Raw genomic sequence first — 22193 nt, 5'->3', positions numbered from 1 at the left:
TGGTGAATTATCCTCTACAGGAGGTTTTCAAACAGAGGTTGGATGCTGTCAATGATTCTTTAACTATAAATCCTGCAGTAAAGGGGTTGGACTAGATGATCCTTGGAATTCCTTCTAACTCTGCAATTCTATTATTCTAATTTCATGAGGTGCCTCCTCAACTTTCTCAGCTCCCTATTCATGAATCCTCTGCTCTCTGTGACCCACTAAGGTTAGTGCCCTGCAGATTTATTTATTTTATGATATTTATTTGGCAAGATTTATATCCTATTTTATTGAGAAAGACCTCTAAGTGGTTCAGATAAAATATTCATTGAACGGTCCCTAGAGGCCAAATCATTGAGCTGGAGTGCTCAGAGTGACACAGACTCTGGGGCGTCCCTCTACATGCTAGGCTGCATTTTCCTTCTGCAGGATGAGGATTCTGCTAATGCCCAAACCTGCCCAACACTCAGCAAGGACAAGGGACAAGTCATGTGCCCCTTTGCAACCACCTGGTACCAGGTCTGATAAAGGCGGCATGAGGAAAGGGGGCTGCCAGCTGCGGCAAGGAAAAACCTCCTCTTGGGCTCTGCTCCTCTTGCTTTCTGGCATTTGCTTCCTCTCTCCCTTCCTCCCCATGAGCCTTCAGCAATTTCTAGGCCAGCTGTCCACAAACGTTAGCCTCATCTCACTCCCCTTTCCTTTTCCTCCCCCCTCCAACCTCTTTCACCACATCCTGGTCTGCTGCTGAGATCTTTCTTCGCCTTTGGAAAAACAGTGAGGAGGTGGCTGCCAACTGTGCCAGAGAGACACCAGCCAGCCTGCACCAGACCATAGCTCCTGGGCCTTGATCCATCAGCAACATATTTTTTGTGGGGGGCAGTGTGCATGTTTGTGTGTAAGACAAATGACTTTAAAAAATGTAATTCTAGGCCTGATCCAGCCCAGTGGCGTAATGTCTAACCCTAAGCAGATAAGAATATAGGAAGAGACCTGCTGGATCAGGCCCAACAGAGCTCATCTGGTCCAGCATCAAGTTCCTGTGGTGGCCATCCAGATGCCTGTATGGAAGCCCACAAACAAGACCAGAGCACAACAACAATACTCTCCCCTCTTGCAGTTTCCTGAAGCTTGTGTACATACAACCATGGAGGCAGAGCATAGTCACTATCACAGCTAGTAGCCATGGGTGTAATGCACAGATGGTTGGTGGTGGTGGCAGTCTTTCAGTAGGGATGTAGCTGGTTCACCAGTTTCCACAGAGTCTTGCAAGTGATTCCTGTCTACCAAGACCTTATTACTTACTCAGATGGTAGCCTAGTTAGAGTAGAGTGATAGATCTGTCTGGGGTTGATCTCTTCTGCTGCCCAGTAGTTCTAGTCAAGGCTGCTGCAGAGGTAGAGTTACATGTCAAGATGGCTAAGGCTGCCTGGAAGGGTTGAAACTTGGCCACCTGTTTCAAAGAGTTCATCCAGACTTCCTTTTGTGCCATGTTTGTACAATTTGTGTCTGAGCAATTCTTCTTCTTCTTCTTCTTCTTCTTCTTCTTCTTCTTCTTCTTCTTCTTCTTCTTCTTCTTCTTCTTCTTCTCCTCAGTAGCTTTCCCTGCGAAAACCCACCACCACTGAATCAGAAGAAATGGCACTCCAAGGAAAACCTGAATTGCTATTTGTCACAAGTCAGCATTAAAGAGCAGGTTTTCCAGGGGAAAGTGAGGGTGGGGGAGGACTCAGACACAGAGCTTTAAAGCACAGACCTGTGCCAATAGCATGGGGCAAAAGCTAAGTGTGGATGAGCCCAAATCTCGGAGCTCATTCTTTCTGAGCAGGGAATTTGTCCCAGAGGCTTGAGGCTGATGAGTGACAGAGTGGGGGTTCTGGAAAGTGCTTTTAACAAAAGCAGAGGTCCTGAAATCCACTTAGCTGATCAGAACCATCTTGCTTTTTTGAAGCATCAGCATCACACTTTGTGCTCAGGAAAGGTGATGCTGCACAAAGAGGAGAAGGTAAATGCATTTGCAAGATGCATCAGCAGTTCCAGCCTATGGAAGAAGACAGAAGGGGTGCAATTATTCTGCCCCACTTGGCACTCATCAGGTGCCTGGTGTCCCCAGATCACATCCAGATTTAGATAATAAACTCAGTGGCACTCAGAAGAAGTTGGGTATCCACAGTGGCCTTGGCCAACAAGCCTGCCCCCCCCCCCCCACGTATCATTTCTAGTTTCCTTGGGTGAGGACAGCAGTGTACCCAGGAAATTGTAGACCCTGGACTCAATGGACTCACAGCCCTCTCTCCTTTGAATTATCTCCTATATTATTATTCCAGCTGCAAAGCACAGAATTCTATCTAATCCATTGGTCCATTCGTCATCTGTAGCAATGACTGACCAGCATCTATAATAAGGAAGCCCCAGCGGGCCCAAGAATGCCCACATTGGGTGGGTGCTGATACAGACCCTGATACAGGTCCTGTTTCCCACCATCCTCCAATGCTCTGTGGGGGTGGGGGGCGGTATGGGGACCATCTGGGGCTGTGGACTCCAAATGTTGGCCCCAAGGTCCAGCCCTCACTACACCACTGTATGGTACAACTGCGGCTAATTTCCCAGAGCTGCTGTAAGAGTAAAACTAATCTGGGCCTCTGATATTCTTTGGCACCACAATGTTGACAGCGCCATCAAACAGACTTATGAATAAATCAATGTGAAGGGCTCTGATCTGGCACCAACAGAGCCAGTTCAGACTGGGCTGCATCCGTTTCACAACAACTTCAAAGCCTCCAACAGAGCTTTGATTTGGCTTTTGTGAATTAAACACGCAAGTACCCCCCAGACAAATTGGGGAGGAGGAAGGGACAGAGCAGCAACTGCCACATGTGTCTTCCTGTGCAGAAAAGAAGGTCTGGATCTGGCACAAGCAATTGCCAAAGTTCAGAGCTGGGACAAGGCACTCACAACTTCATCTTTTATTCACCATTTACGCCTGAATCATCTTCATTCTCTTTTTCATATATTATAGAATCATAGAACTGTAGAGTTGGAAGGCATCCTGAGGGTCATCTGGTCCAACCCCCTGCAATGCAGGAATCTCCACTAAAGCATGCGTGACAGATGGCCATCCAACCTCTCCAAGGGTGGAGAGTCCACCAAGGGAGTTTGTTCCACTGCCACACAGCTCTTGTTGTCAGAAAGTTCTTCCTGATGTTTAGTTGGACTCTCCTTGCTTTTTGTTTTGTTTGTCTGTTTTGAATTTTTAAAAAAGATTTCCCCATAATACAGTAAAATTACAACTAGAAAAAATACAAATTGAGTAAGTAAAATGCAGAGTCCTCTCTTAAAACTAATTCTTGGCTCTTGTCACCAAAGAGGACAGTAGCTCCTCCCAGCTGTCACCTGGAACTTTTCCTTTCTTCTCCCAGCATTCTTCCCTCTCAATTCCATCGGTACCACATCCAATTAATATTCTATCTCACCATTTGTGACTTTATAATCTCTTTTCCCTCCAAATCCTTGTATGGAAGTCATTTCCATTTCAGCAGGTTTGAAAGCGTACCTGCGCAAGTAGATAAATAGGTAGGTAAGGTAAATGGCGTTTCTGTCAAGGTGTCCCATTGTGCCAGAAGCAGTTTAGTCATGCTGGCCACGTGACCCAGAAAGCTCTCTGTGGACAAACACCAGCTCCCTTGGCCTGAAGCGAAATGAACGCCACACCCCACAGTCTCCTTTGACTGGACTTAACCATCCTGGGGTCCTTTACCTTTACTGTTTTACACAGATATTTCAATGTCACAAATTACTTGGAGCAGCCCTAGAGCCACACTGAGAGCTTGTACACACTTCCGCTTTTTCCTGCCTAGAAAGCATGGGCTTGAGTGGTTTTGCCTCTTCCCTGCCTTTGAAAACCCACACTTTAGTGCTAAATTGGAGCAAAAGTCAATCTGGAGAAAACCCAATTAACGTTTGCTTTGATTCAGAGGTAAACAGTAGGTCTTCCCAGGGGCAAGTTGCAGGGCTAGGGGAAATGTGGATGAGCCCTGAGTCACACACACAAAGCAAGTGGCTCCACATGAAGCTGAAGGATGGAAGGTTCAGGACAGACAAAAGACAGTCATTCTTCATGCATGCCTATGGAGCTCACTAACACAGGAGGCAATGATGGCTTCAAAAGAGGATTTGATCTATCAGGAGACCTTGCCAACAAAGGTCCATATAGTTAAAGCCATGGTTTCCCAGTAGTGATGCATGGAAGTGAGAGGGGGATCATAAAGAAGGCTGATCGCTGAAGAATTGATGCTTTTGAATTATGGTGCTGGAGGAGACTCTTGAGAGTCCCATGGACTGCAAGAAGATCAAACGTATCCATTCTTAAGGAAACGGATGTGCTCACTGAAGTGCTCACTAGAGTGCTCACTGGAAGGACAGATCCTGAAGCTGAGACTCCAATACTTTGGCCACCTCATGAGAAGAGAAGACTCCCTGGAAAAGACCCTGATGTTGGTGTTACCGGAAAAATCCGAGGGCTCCCTTGGACAAAAACAAAGACACCAACCAGGATAACTTGGAGCAAAACGGCAGCCTGTAGGCTTGGCCTTTATTGAACTGTTGCAACAGGGTGCTCCCCTCACTTGCAGGAGAGAGGAAGGACCCAGAAAAATGGTGTGCAAGACCTTATAAAGACTTTTGAAATTGCCACCCTGTAGATCAAGACCACCCCCAGAAACATCATACATACATCACAGAAGGGGTGTAACCTAAGACCACCCCTCAGATACATACATCACAGAAAGGAGGGGTTGAGGGAGGAGTTGTGGTGGTAACCGGAGTGTCCTGTCACCTGGCTGGTTCCCCCTTTCCTCCTCCCCATGAGTACTTTCCAGGTGACAGAGGGGAGTTTGCAGTTTCCTGCCCCCAGAGGGAAGAGCTGATTATTGTCCTTTGTTCCAGTCTGTGCTGAATCCACTCCCATATGCAAGTTCTTTGTGATCTTGATGGTCTTCTGACTAGGACCATCAGGGTTGGCATAGCAACTGGGCAGGGCTTCTGTGTATGTACTGGTATGCTCAAGGATTATGGCTGCCCTGTATCAAACCTTCCCCATTTTGTAGTCCTTCCTTCATGGAGTAAAATAAAAGTGGAACAGTGCAAATCCGATGTACGGTTGATTTTCTATGAATTTATACCAGAAGCATAGCGTATGTAGTGTGTGAGTGTGAGTGAAGTTTGTACAAACTGAATGATTGGGGGGGTTTCCTGCTACATTGGGAAAGATGGGGGGCACAAGGAGAAGGGGACGACAGAGGACGGGATGGTTGGACAGTGTTCTCGAAGCTACCAGCAAGAGTTTGACCAAACTGCGGGAGGTAGTGGAAGACAGGAGTGCCTGGCATGCTCTGGTCTATGGGGTCACGAAGAGTCGGACACGACTAAACAACAACACTAGTCATGTAGGCAGTGCTTTGCCTCCACATTCAGAGGCAGCAATGCTACTTAATATCAGTTGCTGGAAACTGTAGGAAGGGAGAGGGCTTGCTGGTTTCCTCTCATGGGCAACTGGATGGTCACTGTGAGAGCAAGACCAGTTGAACCATTGGCCTGATCGAGCAGGCTCTGTATTTGTTCTTATGGCCAATCATTAATTTACATTGGCTTACTTCCTTCCCCAGTTGATTTCCTCTCAGATCAAAACCATGCATCCTCTCTTGTGGAGCATCAGGAGGATCAAATCCCAGAATAGCAGGAATGGGACACCCCCCCACCCCAGGTTTCCCAACATTGCAGAGCTGCCTGGTCTGTGAGTCCCCAACATTCACACCTCATGCTAATGATGTTCTCTTTTCCTTAAAAGCAACAAAGACATTGCAAAGAACATCTCCAGCTGAGTGCTCACGAAGGTGCTGGCAGCAACTGAACCAACCCCTAATTTAGGTCACCTTGTGTATCAACCACAGCTAGTTCAGAATATTCCTAAATTTAATTATCAGAGGATAAAAAAGACAGACACAATTTGACATGATTTCCTCTCCCTTACATTCTGCCTCAAGGTCTCTGCCCCCACCCTCCCACTCTACACACTGAGCTGCATTTTATTCTACTGGGAACATTGAGGGTCCTCCTAGCAGCCCCACCTTGAAATAAAACACAAATGCTTATTCTGCTCACATCACTTCATGTTTGCATCACATTTCCCTTTAGTTATTCAGTTTACTTTGGTTGCCTCCCCTTGCATTACCCTCCCCCATTTTGGATTCAAGTTTGCCTTTTCATTCTGTGCTTAAACAGCTCTCTCTCTCACACACACACCTCAAAGCACAGACAGTCTCAGGCCCGTGCCAGGGAGTTCTTGTAGGTCCTTTCCAAGGCTTGCAAGACCTGCTGCTCTGCACTTTAGCAGGGATTTTGTGTTCAACGTGCTAAAAGATTAAAAAGCTGATGGAACCATCTTCAGGCTCATCCCCCTTGTCCTATGCCTAGAAACCACAGGTCTGAGCAGTATCTGTGCTTTCTATGCACGAGTCTGAGTGGTTTCCCCCTTGCCCCACTCCTTTGCCGGGGGAACCCCACTCTTTAGTGCTACATCAGAGCAAAAGTCAACATAGAGACAACCCGTTTGTTCTAATTGAGTGCTAAAGAGACATTTTCCTCTGGGGGGGGGGAGCAGTGGGGAGAGAGGAAGTATGGATAAGCCCTTATTGAAATATTGCAGTTGGGTGCATGTAGGAAGACAGGGACAAGTTACAAAAAAACAACTTGCTGCTGTCCTCCAACCCTAACCATGGCCATTTCCCCATGACTATTGAGCATGGGCAAATGTTCACAGGCAGGTGTGTGAGAGAGAATGTGCTTCCACCAGAAAGAGGGCTGAAAAGTGAGATGAGCGCCGCACCCCATAGTCACCTTTGACTGGACTTAGCCGTCCAGGGGTCCTTTACCTTTTACCTTTGCTGGTGGGAGGGCCTTCCTTAATCCATCTTCAAGCAGAGCCCTGCTGAGCTGCACACCGTGGGAGCTGAACTAAATGACCTCTGAGAATCCTTCCAACTCAGCAGTGCTGTGAAAAGCAGTATCAACGCAGTGCTGCCCACCTTCAGCCCACCTGTGACACAGAAACATTCCCTAGCAACAACTTCATGGCTCAAGCACCACCACTGATGGGTTCAGGAAAGCCTTCTGAGCCTCCCTGTGACCACAACAGGCAATACTGGGCTCAGTGAAAAGACTGTTCTGACCCGCATGGAGGTAGCTTTCCGTCATATGTTAGGAAAGCCGGGGGGGGGTCCACCTCCCCCTTCCCTAATACCTCCTATGGCAACACCTATCCGTCACTGTGCTCTTTATGTCAATCATCTACATGGCAACAGGCCTGTGAATCAATCCTCAATCCTTTGCACATGAAGCCTAGGTTTGTTTGCAAAGAGAGATTGAGAGGGAGGCAGTTTGCACCTGAAACCCACCCTCCCCAGGCCAGGAGATCCTGGCTTGGCCTACATGGGCAGCAGGTGCCTGTGGGTAACCTTAGAGCCAGCAGTACCTGTCCAGGGGGCAGCACTATGTATGTGGCAGGGGAGGGGAAACCCCCATGCAGGGCCATTGACCCATCCTCCCTTCCCAAAGCCAGAGGCCAAGGACAGGTGTCCCTCCCCATCCCCATCCTGCTAGTCCTTGCTGCAGCCACTCAGGCCAAGTAGCTCCTGCCTCGCAGCTGAATCCTGGCTTGGTCTCACCAGGAGCTCCTTCTCCAAATGTTGGGCCTGCTGCAAGGTAGTGAGGTTCACCCTCCCGCTTCCCCAGAGTCCCTGTGAGGCTCGTTTTGTGACTGAATTGAACATGACACATCATTATTCGGATCATATTCCACAGTGTCAGAGCCCATCTCCCAGTCTGCCTGGATTTTCTCTCTGAGAAGAGGGCCTGGCTATCCCTGTCAGCGTCTTTTCCACATCCCACATGATCGCTCCCAGAGACAGCCCTTTAATGTAGCACTCACTCGTAAAGTATGTTCTCTTTAAAACATTTATTTGCAATTTACATCATGAGTAAATATTAATGGGATGAGGCTTTGAGCAAATGGAAACAGATTGTGAGGCTGACAGCAGGGGCAACTGCCTTCCCTGTGGCTTACACCGTTTCAGGATCCTGTTCTTCAGGGAGATGCTCTGTGCTTTTCACTGAGCTGTGCATTTTCCAGCTCTGGTGAGGGCTGCATTGACTGCCCCCATGTCCATTTATTTGACCTGCATGGAGGGGGGGGGGATGAAGTAGAAAGGTCCCCTCCCACCGCCTCCCCTCATTCTGTTTAGCAGATTTGTGTGAAATGGCCAATGCTGAAAGCACCAACCTTGATGGGAAAGCTGGCTGCTTGCATCCAGCCCGTTACATTTCCAGCTACCTATAAGAACATAATATTGGGATGTGAATAGATGCTAGGAGAGGATATAAAGGTAAAGGTAAAGGGACCCCTGACCATTAGGTCCAGTCGTGACCGACTCTGGGGTTGCGGTGCTCATCTCGCTTTATTGGCCGAGGGAGCCGGTGTACAGCTTCCGGGTCATGTGGCCAGCATGACTAAGCCACTTCTGGTGAACCAGAGCAGCACACGGAAACACCGTTTACCTTCCCGCTGGAGTGGTACCTATTTATCTACTTGCACTTTGATGTGCTTTCGAACTGCTAGGTTGGCAGAAGCAGGGACTGAGCAACAGAAGCTCACCCCGTCGCGGGGATTCGAACCACCGACCTTCTGATCGGCAAGCCCTAGGAGAGGATATATTTATTAGTTATTATCCCTCCTCCCTCATGTTTGTGAGTTCAGCAGTGCTATCCCATTGCAGTTTAAAAGGGTATCTTAGGCTAATTTTAGCCTTTTCATTCAACTAATTCAGGATGCTTTAAGGCAGACTGGATTTTCCTGGAGTTTCCCCCTTTACTCCCCCTTAAAACAATAACCACACAAACAGTCTTGTAAAAGGTAAAAATAACATTTACTCACTCAGAATACTTTTTGAAGAGTAACAGATACAGCAGCTTTGTTCAGGCAGGCTTAAAATGGTAATTCAGCTACAAAGACATACTTAAGTCTAGCTTAAAATGGTGTCTGAGCTGGAGCTCAGACTTGGCAGATGTTCTCACATTGCTGGCACAGCAGAAAGAGATGAAAAAGAATAAGGAGAGTCTGCCAAGGCAGGCAGGAGAATATATACAGCTACACCCTCCCCCCTGTCAGGGCACAGTGGGAGCATCTCTCGCAAAGTTCTCTAGCAAGTTTACAGGAAAACTCTGTGAGCTTCAGCTCCTATTATGTGCCTATCTAGCAAAACATGAATTGTTGATTTGACAGCCTTTTAAACATCCCACACATAAGATGAGCCCTGCGGGATCAGGCCAATGGCCTATCTTTGTGTAGTATCCTGTTCTCACAGTAGCCAGCCAGATGCCCCAAAAGGGAAGGAGCAGGACCTGAGCACAAGAGCCCTCTCCCCTTTGCGATTTTCAGCAACTGGAATTTAGAGCTGTTTGGTCTCCGGCCATGGAGACAGAGAACAGACATTGTAATAAACTACAGGGGGTGGGAGTGGTGATGGAATTCGGAGGATATGCATTAGGGTGAGTGAGGGGACAGCAATGGCTTTTTCTCAACTGAATATTACAGACAAAAGCATTTTAAAAGTGTCAAGCCTACATACTTGATCATAGAAAGCCTCCCTGGCCACTGCAGCAACCCCAAACCCCTACATGTCCTAGCCAACATGGGTCAAGAGGGAAGCCTCACAGTCTCCAGGGGCAGCAACTCTTTAGACTGGAGGGGCCTGACAGCTGCACCCTGCAATCCCAGCTTTGGCAAGTGAGGAGGAAAGGAGAGGCGAACTTCAAAGTCCTCCTTTTGTGCAGACCTTTACTGGAGGAAACTCAGAGATAGAGATAAGCAATCCAGTACACAATGTTGAACAGCAGGAAGGCTGTGGGGAAGAAAACCCGGGAGTAGGAGTCCAGGCGGGAAATGTGGATGCGGATTCTGCCCTCTCGCCAGGTGCCCGTCTGACAGTCCTCAATGCAGCAGAAGAACCGCTGACACTCCTTCCCTTCCAAGCAGGTGGGCTCCAGGTCTTCGCTCTCCACCTCTTCATTGTTGCCCTCGACTTCAGGGGGCCAGTGCACCAGGCTGTTGATGTTGATGGCAGTGTAGGAGGGCATCATCAGGTGGGCATGGCTGGCTGCCTGGAGAAGAACAAGGAGCAAATGAGAGAAGCAGAGAAGGGGCACAGGGGCTCCCCCCCCCTGCCCAACCTTGTGGAACTGGCAATCAAGTGCTGGCTTGTAAGGTTGCAGCAGGTGCAGCTCAGGGGTGTCCTTTTCTTCATCCCTCTGGCACAACTTTCAGAGGGAGAATAGACCAGCTTGACCCCCTCCCTAACCAATTAGCCCAACTGCCTTCTGGGACAAGATTTGGGGCCCCCAAAGGATCATCTGGAGTGAGGAGCCCCCCACCTTGCCCCACATCCTTTTTAATGCAAATTCCTGATGAACTTTGTGCTGTTGATGCTATTGGGGTGGTTGCACACCCCAAAAGCATCAAGAACACAATAGAATACTATTTGCAGCTGCAAAAAGCTTCAGGGCAGTCACAGTGCTTCACTTCCAGTCATCACATCTCCCCTAATTTGCTGCTTGAAACCTCATAACTTTGTTATACTGCAAAACGCTCTGGTTTATTTTTCTCTGGCTTTTCCCTCTGGACAGCAATAATGTGGTAGCATCAGGGTAATACCACAGAGCTACTGATAAGGCAGAATAAATCTACCACTAATGTGCTATTTATTGCATCAAGAGCATGTTGCCGAAAACATACCGGCTGCAGCAAAATACCAGCCTGGAGGGGTTCCTCATCACTTTCCTCCCTATGCTGGCTCCTTCCCTTACCTGGATCCTTTGGAGGACCCTGGGTGAGGCACCTAGCTCTACCAGGCGCTGTCCCATCCCCCCACCATCCCGCTCACCAGTCTGGGCTTCCTGCTGCTATGCTGCGTTGGCTTCTTGTTTCCTGCCAGGTAGTTGAGGGTGGCATACTCCATGAGGGCTGCAAAGACGAAGATGAAGCACACTGAGACAAAGAGGTCCATGGCAGTGATGTACGAGACCCGGGGCAGGTGCTTGCGGGAGATGGTGCTCAGGGTAGTCATGGTGAGCACGGTGGTGATTCCTGGGAATAGGAGGAGAACACCTGGGTAAAACTGCTGGACGCCTTGTTGAAGGTACAACTTTAATTTTATATAAAATGTTGTATTTAATTGCATTGTATTCAAGTTGTTGTAAAAGAAGCTCTACGCATATAGCTAGTAATTTTTCCACTTGGTGTGGTAGGCTACCTAGTGACTAAGCCTTGTGACTAGATCAGGAATACAGTGGTACATCCAGTTATGAACTTAATTCATTCCGGAGGTCCATTCTTAACCCAAAACTGTTCTTAACCTGAGGTCCGCTTTCACTAATGGGGCCTCCCACTGCTGCCGTACCACTGGCGCACGACTTCTGCTTGCATCCCAGGGCAAAGTTTGCAACAAGGGGTATCTACTGTCGGGTTAGCGGAGCTTGTTACCCGAAGCATTTGTAAGGAGGGTGGTACGTAACACGAGGTTTCACTGTATTAGATTTGCTACTCAACAGACAAGCTGTAATTTGAGTGCTTCCATGTATGTGTACAAGTGGTGGCCATTTTAGGCACATCCAATTGACATGCAATTGCCAATGCGCAGGTCCTTTTGGATCTGGAAGAGGGCAGAATGGAGGAGGGACAGGGTGTGATGCTTATAAGCACTCCACCAATGTGTGTGTGGGGCCAGGAACAGAACACCCCCCCCCACACACAAAATGGTTGCCATCTGTATATATGTAAATGAGACTGTTTGCAACGCAAAGATGCAGGTAGGCTGTTGACAGCAAGCAGGAGAAGGACAAAATCACAGTATGTAGACTTTCGCAGAAAGCTACATTTTATTAAAGACATTTAAAACCTCGCCCTAGGATTAGTGTAAGCAAGGTTTGTAAGAATGAAATTCAGTGCTTGGGTTTTTTTGCAATGTATCTTTTTGTTACTTTGTAATATTTAAAACCATGCTCTGCAAGTAAAGCTTTAAAAGTTTATTTCTTGAGCAGAAGAAAATTTATTTCTACACAAGGGTCAGATCAGATCTTCTTCTGGCACTATATCTAAAATGCCTATGGCCACCAAGTGGAGTGAGTGAGCCATGGGAGACCATGGACATTGGGGCTTGGCTTCACAGGCTTCAGGGATGGGGCTGGAAGGGGTCAGCACAGTTGCTGTGGAGGTGTTATGAAATCCACGCGGCTTGGTTTTTCAATGCTGCTACTAATAAAATCAAATATATATTCTTCCTAATTCTCTCCCCCCCATCCACACCCATTTTAGATTATGTTTCATTTAGACCCCCACCCCCACCCACCCACCCAAAATATTTGCCATTAAAATACCATGTTTGAAAAGCATCCTTAATTGTCTTAAAAGCCAAACAAGATTCAGGATGCAGAGAATTCTAATGAGATTGAGACAAGGAGTTGCTTTAGGCCGTGGTTGAAATTGCTGATGGAGATGGGTTTGTTCCTCCCAAGGAACAAGAAACTTGGCACCACCACCCCCCCCGTGGGCAAAGAGGGGGTGGTCCAGAGATCCTATCATACAGTGGACAATAATTTGGCATGTTGCAGGGCAGGAGGAAGTGCAGAGAGACAGGGGTGCAGAGACAGGGGAAGAACCAACTCTCTGGTAGGAAAAATAGCCTGCCTGGAGCCATGAGCTCTGTGTTTGTTCAAAGAGCCCACACCTCCAGCTCCAGAACTTGTCCTCTGGTCTTCTCCAGCTGTGAGTACCAGTTGCACAGATGCCATGACAGGACCTGGGGCTGGGCCAAGAAGATCCCCATGTAAACCTGCCCCACAAAAGAGGCTGTGCATGGAACTGGAACATCACCCGCAATCACCAAGTAGATTATTATTGTTGCAAAGGTTGCACACAACCCCAATTCTGCCAAGCAGTGCATGAGATCCCAGGGGGTTCCAGATGCTCACCCAGAGATGTGTTTCTGTTGAGAATCAAGACACAGTGGAGGTTCAGGTGTCTTTAAAAAATATGGTTTAATTACACATATTTACACCTGAGTTTATGGAATGTGTGGGGCTTTAGGGGAGGGGTAGTACTTCTGGTTATGCTCCTTCTGGGGATGTTTGTCTACCTTTGGTTCCCACCCTGCACTCAGCTCTCAACTGTGGCTCCTAGAAGCTGTCAGAATGTGACAATGGGGACACCGTGGGAAATGGTTTCAACTGACTGGCTAAACCAGGTGATGGTAGCCAATGGGTCTCAAACCCTCAGTGAGGGACTTCTCACTGCATGCAGTCTATGTTGGATTGAGCGGATGAGACCAATAGTCAGTCCAACAGTCAAGAAGGCAGTTTCTGCACATGCTGTAGAAGGAAGTGAGGAGCAGATGGGGCTCATCAACCTGGGAAGAAAAGGTAAACTTTGATTCTATACCTCCACTGCCTTGCAGCTTTGCTCATTCATCAGAAAGGCTTTGAGAGTAAACCCTGATGAACAATCCATACCCTGCCTTGTGGGTCATATTTGGGAGAAGAAAAGGCTAAGGAGTAAAACCTACACAAACCAGGAGTCCCTAAGGCAGTTGGATAGTGCCTTGTATGCTTCCTTTAGGCAACTCCTGCAGCTGAGTTGGTGCCAAACATATAGCTCTGCTTTCCTTTGAACCACTGGAGAGGTGCTGCTAACACAGCAGTTTCACCCCTAATGATATATTCCATTGTGTCTTGAGACAGATGACTGCCAACAACACCAGTGGTGTTGGACCTCTTTGCCTTTGGGCCACAGCCCTCCCCTGCAAGGGTCTTCCCCTCCTCACAAGAGTCACTCTAATTCCCTCAGCATCCCTCCAGCTTGCTTCATCTCTTCCCTCTCAGTTTTGAGCGAACTAGCCTTCTTGCTCCATCACGCCATGCTGCCTGGTTTAGTCATCCCACTGAGATGGAATAACCACTGTACTTAGCTCCACCTCTTGGGTGCTGCAGGGGTTAACCAGAGCTGAGGGCAATGCCTTCCTTACCCAGAGATGTTCTGGCTGGTGTAGAGTCTCTCTTGATCCAGAAGGAGACCCAGGAAAGGACCACCGTCAGGATGCAGGGGATGTAGGTCTGGATGGCAAAGTACCCCATCCGCCTGCTCAGGTCAAAGGAGACGGTCATGACTATGTACTCCCCTAGAGAAGGCCACAGAGAGGCGGGCAGGTCAGAAGAACAGGCCACTCCGCAAATCACATTGCCACCTCTGCATGCCTTTATTTTATGCTGGGCTGCTGCAGAAGTCACAGCTTCTAGCTTGAGAGGCTATCTAAAGGCACCACACATGGTCTGATAGTTGTATTTTCAGTTGAGGTAACACAGGAAATGACCCAATACCTAATCTGACCATTGGTCCATCCAGCTTAGTATTGTCTTTGCCAGGCATGGGCAAATTCGGCCCTCGAGATGTTTTGGTACTACAATCCCCATCATCCCTGACCACTGGTTCTGTTAGTTAGGGATGATGGGAGTTGTAGTCCCAAACCATCTGGAGGGCCAAGTTTGCCCATGACAGGTCTATGCTGACTGGCAGCAATGGCTCCTCAGGGTTTCAGGTAGCGAATGTTTCTTAACACTACCTGGAGATGCCAAGCATGATACTGAAACTGGGATCTTCTGCATGCCAAGCAGGTGTTCTGCCCAGACATAGGGGGAGGCTGTGCTTCTGCAGCAATGCTCAACAATGTCTGGAACTACCTTCACCACTGGAGCTGCACCTGCTCCATTTCCCTCCTTGGCTCCTAAATCCTTTTGCTCACCACTTTGTAGGAAACATGTCTGTGAGAACTCTGGGTGTGGCCGACACGAGGGTCCAGAATAAGAGACCAGGAGGAAGACCAGAGTTCAGTCCTGCCCCCCTACAGTCTGGTCTTTGTGATGATCTATGCGTGCTTACAATGTGCTGTATTTGTGCATATATGAGGAGGGGTACTTGATTGCTTTGTGAAAGGAAGGTCAGGTGGATAATTGCCCCTTGGAGAAAAATTATTTCCTTGCTTTCTTTTAGCCAAATATTACAACATATTGGACAATGCAGGAGACATTCTGAACATTTTCAGTCACAGAGGTCAGCCTCCAGCAACCAAATTCAACTAGCCGGGAAAATGCATGATTAAGGCAGCCACCTTCCTGGAAGAAGGAACACTTGCCTTTTAGGCCTATCAGAGAGAATGGCTCCAATTAAAACCTTCTTTTTCCAAGCAATAAAAAATCCTCATTTGCAGTCTGCCAATCATAAATGGATTAAGAGTATGGCTTAATCAATGCATGGTTTTAGCATTAATATTTCCTTTTCCAGTGTAGCTTGTAGGAGTTTTGAATGTGCTCAGTATGTGGGGCTCAGGAACTGCAAGAGGGCTTCCAGGGAACTGGACGTATTAAAATGAACTCCAGAGAGCCCAAAGAGGTCCTGTGCCAAAGTGGAGGGGAAGCTCTGAAGGAAGGTGTTGTGGTGCCCTAAGGACAGCCTGGTCCCTGCTTTTGGGAGCGGGGGAAAGAAAAGGAAGCAGATACAGCTTCTGTGGGCTCTCAGCAAGAACTGGGGGGGCCCAGAGAGAGGCTGCCTCTGCACCCTCCACTCCCGCCTCCTCCTGCCCTCCCAGCCCTCCAGTCTCCAAACTATTCACTTGTTTTTCATGTGAAAAAACCACCACCTACAATGTGCCCAACTCCTGTGGGACAAATGTCTTACCAGCACCTGTCCTGAGCACCTCAGATGTGTTCCTCAGACCTGTGAAGTCAAACTGGTAGAGCCTCCAAGTTCGCTGGTCAGAGACTTCAATAGAGTACCTTCTCCAGCGGTAGATGATCTCCTCTCGTGGGTAGCCATCTGGAAGGAGCAGAGCAGACACAGGCAGGAAGGTCAAGGCCCATGCAAAGTGGATTCTCTTGCAAGCCATCTCACAGCTCCTCCCTCCTGTTAATTTGATCAAAGGGGCTTTACACTCTGTCCCCCAGGAGATATGTGATGTGCCCACTGGGCTGGCTCAGAAGAACTGGTAGCCAAGGAAGATGTGCAAGGACTCTCTTTAACCACTTTAACCACCCTGCCCATCTGTGGAAGGTTCCTGATTGCATCTCCTCACCAGGGAAGTTTCCATATAGCTCAGTGGTAGAGCATCTGCCTTTCATTCAGAAGGCCCCAGGTTCAATTCACAGCAGTAGGGTTGCAAAGAACTCCCTTCTTGAAACCCTGGAGTACCATTGCTACCAGTCAGTGTAGACAATACTGAGATAGTTTCCTTTTTTGCTTCACATTATTTTCAGGGCAACAGAGGGGGTCAGGAGGCCATGAGCTGCCTGGTGGAAGCTGGCAACCTCCCTTCCTAACAAGGGGCAAAACAGGGAAGCTGTCTACCAGCTCCAACTGGTACACAGGCTGAGACCCTACCTGCCCACAGATTGTCTTGCCAGAGTGGTGCATGCTCTGGTTATCTCTCACTTGGATTACTGCAATGTGGGGCTACCTTTGAAGGTGACCCGGAAACTACAACTAATCCAGAATGTGGCAGCTAGACTGGTGACTGGGAGCAGCCACTGAGACTACATAACACCATTCTTGAAAGACCTACATTGGCTCCCAGTACATTTCTGAGCACAATTCAAAGTGTTGGTGTTGACCTTTAAAGCCCTAAATGGCCTTGGCCCAGTATACCTGGAGCGTCTCTACCCCCATCGTTCTACCCAGACACTGAGGACCAGCATCGAGGGCCTTCTGGCGGTTCCCTCACTGCGAAAGGCCAGTTACAGGGAACCAGGGAATCAATAGTGGCACCCGCCCTGTGGAACACCCTCCCACCAGATGTCAAAGAGAACAACAACTACCAGACTTTTAAAACACATCTAAAGGCAGCCCTGTTTAGGGAAGCTTTTAATGTTTGATGGATTACTGTATTTTAATATTTTGTGGCTGGGGAGGCCCAGCCAGATGGGCAGGGTATAACTAATAAATTATTGTTATTGTTATAGATCTAAGGTTGCCATATGTCTGGAATTTCCCGGACACAGTCGGTATTCGGCCCTCGTAAACAGTCACCAGGTGAAAATTGCTGAAATGTCTGGGGAAATCAGAACATGTGGCAGCCCATGTTGGAAGTGTAGATTTTGCCAAATTAAAAATAGCTCAAAGACTCAGCCTTTGTCAGAAGCTGTTTGTGGTCCTGAATGTGATCAGACTGCCTCTCTCAAAAGTATGGCTGTTACCCTCAGACGTCCTTTCATTGGGATCCCTGTGCTTTTTGACTGCTAATGATTTCAGAATATTTTATATTGTTATATTTCCTTATACCTATGTTACAATTTTTTATGATTTTGACTGGGTGCATCCATTTGCTAAATAGTAACTTAGCGAACTGTTCACCCCCACATCTTAAATTATTGCTGCATTAATTTAATATTTATATAAATGTTTATACAACTCAACCCACTTCGATCTGCAGAACTGGCCATGTTACAGGTGCCACACAATACTCATTCTGCATTTGGGAGGAATCAATCTTTTAATGTGGCAGAACCCACACTTTGGAACTCCCTGCCTATTGACACCAAGCAGGTGCTTCCCTGTACTCTTTTAAGCACCTGCTGGAAATGTTTTTTTTAGGCAAGCCTACACATGTTTACATACGTTTTAATCTATTTTTAGCTTATTACATCTTTTAATTATTATCTGAACATTTAGACAGCTGTTTTCAACTGGTTTTTAACAGATAATTGTTTTATTCTTTTTGTAAACTACTTTGAGGTTTTTCTTTCAATTCACGTGGTGTATAAGTTTTATGAGATAGGTAAATAAATAAGATAAATATTGATAAGATAACAAAAATAAATCACTTGGCTGGGTAATGTTTTATCTTCTTTTTCTCTTAGGATGGTTAAGTGAGCCTTTTTAAAAATAATAAAGTTCCCTGTTGAACTTATGATAAATAAAATTTGCGGACATTGACTGAGGAAATTTGGAACATGGGGATCCTAAGATTCTGCCTTATGCAGCCTGCAATTAGCCTGGTCAATGTTTTGTATGGGAAACCACCTGGGATCCCCCACCCGTGATGAGGGAAATGCAGTATACAAATGTAAGGAAGTGCCTTGCGTTCTGAATCAGGCTCTTGGTCCACCAAGCACAGAGAAAGGCTCCTCTCAGCAGCTCATGGCATCCCAGGGGCTTCTTGGTGGTGATGCTGCCAGGGATTGAACCCAGGACCTTCTGTGTGCCAAGCAGGTGCTGAACCACAGAGCCAAGCATGCATACATGCACACACCTCTCCCACTGCTGCTTTGGGTGGTGGTTTCCTCTTTACCATTCCTCCCTGGGCAGATACCCTTGAAAAATGTTCCAGTGACTCCTCCTCAGGGTGCCCCCATTGGGGCATTTGGAGAGTGGTATGGGGAGGTGCCCGTGCCCTTAACTGGCCCATGCCCTTATTTGCTTCTGAGGAGGCAGCATAAGTGGTGGCGTACTGGTTAGGGTATTGGACTAGGACCTGGAAGACCAGAGTTCAAGCTAAGTGTGTGGCACTGTCATGTGTGAGTGTGGGAACATCTTTTCATGTCTCCTTAGCTTCCTATCCAGCCACTAGCAGCCTCTAGAAGCCCCCTAGGAACAACAATGGTGGTGGTTGAGGAGGATGGAAGCTGCCAATCCTCAAAGGGCTTGGAGATAAAGCAGCAGGAGGACACAGTGGCTGTTAGCTCCCCACATTTGAAACAGGCAGCATTGTGCAGAGCACTTCGCGTTCTTTCCTCAATCAGTGTTGTCTTTTTCATTTGAAGTGGTACCTCGGGTTACAGATGCTTCAGGTTACAGATACTTCATGTTACAGACTCTGCTAACCCAGAAATAGTACCTCAGGTTAAGAACTTTGCTTCAGGATGAGATCAGAAATCATGCAGCGGCAGTGGGAGGCCCCATTAGCTAAAGTGGTACCTCAGGTTAAGAACAGTTTCAGGTTAAGAATAGACCTCCAGAACGAATTAAGTTCGTAACCCGAGGTACTACAGCCCTCCCTCTGCCCAGGGATTGGGGCACAAGCCCCTTCCCTCTGGCTGCAAATGCTTTGGGCGCCTCGCTCAGCTTTGTCTCCGACTGCTGGAGAATAATAACTGCCAGCCATGTTGCTACCCAAGGCCCCTCAACTGGGACACAGACTGTGGGCAAGACATGCAATCTGCCCCTCAGCCATGACAGCCTACCCTCCTCAGCTTGAAAGGACTCGTGACCTGTTCACCCTTGTCAGGCAAGCAAGAGATACAAAGAGCCCCTATATCCTCTGACCAGGAGGCCTTCCCCACCATTCTCTCAGCACCTGGTATGATCCAAACAGGTCTTATGCTGCTGGGATTTATACTTGTTTACTACCAAAAATCTGACACAGATAGAAGGGCTGCTCAGAAAGAGGAATGTTGGCATGATGTGGTCTTTCTCTCAAGGAAGAGAAGGAGGGAGGGAGGAAGAAGGGGAGAGAGAGATGGCTTTGAAGCCATGTGTGCCCTTTCTAGAACATCACTGGCCACAGACAGGTGTTTAGCTGACCTTCTGGCTTGGAATGAAAGGACGCAACAGCATCTGGGACTTTGGACCCTGTTTGATCAACAATGGGCATGCAAAACTTTCCATTGCTAGTCCAAGCTGACACCCTGCTGGCTGTGACAGAGCAAAGTCTTTGCAAGCCAATTAGCACATTTTTGGAAGTGTGTCTGACCCATGTGTGCCCTCTAACCTCAACAGACCACTAGTAGTATTCTGGATGGTCTCAGGGGGCTTGACGGCACAGGTTCTTATAGACAGCATCCATCATTGTTCCACTTGTAATTGTTGGGTGCAGGCTGATTTGGGGATTGATTCAGACAGTTTTCTTACTGCTCATCTTTTGCAGGTGACTCCCTGCCCCATGTACACACACACACACACACACACAACAAACAAGGGTCTGAATCTGAGGGGGTATGGAGCTTCCGCACAGCAGGAGCACAGATGTATTCAGGGAAGAGTCTCAATTTCTGAGTCCCTCCATAGGCATAAATAACATCCCCTCCCCCAGCAGTCTCACCATCAGAGTGGAAATGAGTTTCTATAAGGTTCGAGTCACGCATCAGGGCCACATGAGAAGCTATGAGGTGGGATTAGCATAGGGCCACCACTGGGCCCCATCTGTAGAGTTTCTGCATGTGCAAACCCTCCCCCCCCCTTCCCGGTACTCCCTGCTTCTCCCTGTGTTTAGGAAGTGAGGATGTGGCAGAGGAGGCAGGCAAAGCAGAAATGGGGACTCCAGCGAGCTGCCAGCTGCAGCTGTCTCTAGCATCCTGGTTTTCCTCTGCAAATTGAAACGTCAAAACTGTTTCAAAGCAGCGATCTTGATGCCTATATATGATAAATCCTCCCGGGGCGGTGGGAGATACCTCGTAGCATAGCTAAACTATGTTTATAATTAATTGCCAGGCATGCGTGGCGTGTACTGTTAATTAGCTAAGATGCAGAGGAGATGGGGACAGGCTGGGAGGGACTGCTCAGAGCCACGTGGGTGGGCAACAGGGAGAGGGAGGAGGCTGTGCACAGGATCTATAGCAGTGACATGACAAGCGGTGGCAGGCTGAAGGGCTGGTGCAGTCCAGGAAACAGCAGCAGCACCAGCCAGAAAGCAAACAAATGAACAGGCTGAAGGCGGGGAGCGGGAGGGGGTTTGGAAGGCGACTGTCCCATTAAAAAGGCAGGGAGGGAGGGAAGGAAGGAAGGAGCAGCATGATGGCGTCCTCTTTGGCTCCCATCCATACTCAGAGCCACTAAATCAGAATCTGAGTCTATGGGCTGAAAGGGGCTTTGTGTGTTTGGAAGCACATGATGGCCACTGTGAGAGAGAAAGAGACAGATAGACAGAGAGAGCTGTCATTGCTTCAATCTACAAAGAAAAGGACTCAATGGGCCACGGCGAGGGAGCGAGGCTGCTGTGAGGACTGCGCCCACACAGAATTTACAGGGATCTGGGGAAGAAGGAAGAACATAAGAAGAGCCTGCTGTCAGGCCAAAAGGGGCAACCTAATCATAGAATGGTAGAGTTGGAAGGGACCTTGAGGGTCATCTAGCCCAACCCTCTGCAATGCAGGAATCTCAACTAAAGCATCCATGACAGATGGTCATCTAACCTCTGCTTAAAAACCTCCAAGGAGAGTTCACCACCTCCTGAGGGAGTTCGTTCCCCAGTCAAACAGCTCTTGCTGTCAGAAAGTTCTTCCTGATGGTTGATTGGAATCTCCTTGAATGCATTGGTTTGGGTCCTACCCTCCTGAGTAGGAGAAAACAACCTTACTTCATCTTCCATGGTGGCAGCTCTTTAGATATTTGAAGATGGCTATCATATCTTCTCTCTGTCTCCTCTTATCCAAACTAAACATACTCAGCTCCCTCAACCATTCCTCATAAGGCTTGGTTTCCAGACCCTTGATCATCTTGGTCACCCTCCTCTGCATACATTCTAGCATGTCAACATCTTTCTTAAATTGTGGCACCCAGAACTGGATGTGGTCTAGGTGTGGTCTAACCTAGGCAGAACAGAGTGGTACTATCATGCCCCTTGACCTGGGCACTAGACTTCTGTTGATGTTGCCTAGAATAGCATTGGCTTTTTTGCTGCTGCATCACACTGTTGACTCATGTTAAGCTTGTGGTCTTCTAGGACCCCCATTTCTTAGACACAACAGCCTCCACTGTATCTTGATTTTCAATGGAAACCCAACCCTGGATGAGCACATGGAACGCCCTGGATTCTCGTGCACTGCTCAGCAGAGATTGGAGGTGGCATGCAACCTCTGCAACAACAATATTTGCTTGGTGATTGACGTGGAGTGTTCTAGTTCCATTCACAGCCTCTTTTGTGGGGCAGGTTTAGCATCTTTTTGCCCTACCCTTCAGTCCCATAGCCCTGTCATGACATATATGCAACCGGTACTTACAGCTGGAGAAGACCAGAGGACAGGAGTGGGTATCCATTGGGAAGTTCTGCAGCTGGAGGAGGCACTCAGCTTCAATGGTCAACCTGGAGAGGAGACGGGGATGGGGAATACTGGTTGGACAGCTGCTG

The 22193-nt window shown here is 48.0% G+C and overlaps 1 protein-coding gene across 1 annotated transcript in view; it reads right to left on the bottom strand.

Moving 5' to 3' along the window:
• Nucleotides 1-8938: 8938 nt before the first annotated feature.
• LOC310669527 (gamma-aminobutyric acid receptor subunit gamma-4-like) overlaps nt 8939-22193 on the bottom strand; it is a 37666-nt gene continuing 24411 nt past the window's right edge. The window contains 5 exon segments of the mRNA XM_083423805.1: nt 8939-10194; nt 10974-11176; nt 14109-14261; nt 15815-15952; nt 22066-22148. Of these exon segments, the coding sequence (XP_083279931.1) occupies nt 9886-10194; nt 10974-11176; nt 14109-14261; nt 15815-15952; nt 22066-22148 (886 nt within the window). The 3' untranslated portion in view covers nt 8939-9885.

This window comes from Podarcis tiliguerta, assembly GCF_965153285.1.
Source record: "Podarcis tiliguerta genome assembly, chromosome: Z".
Classification (NCBI taxonomy): Eukaryota; Metazoa; Chordata; class Lepidosauria; order Squamata; family Lacertidae; genus Podarcis; species Podarcis tiliguerta.
Note: the sequence above shows the minus strand (reverse complement) of the source record. Positions and strands in the feature narration are given on the sequence as shown.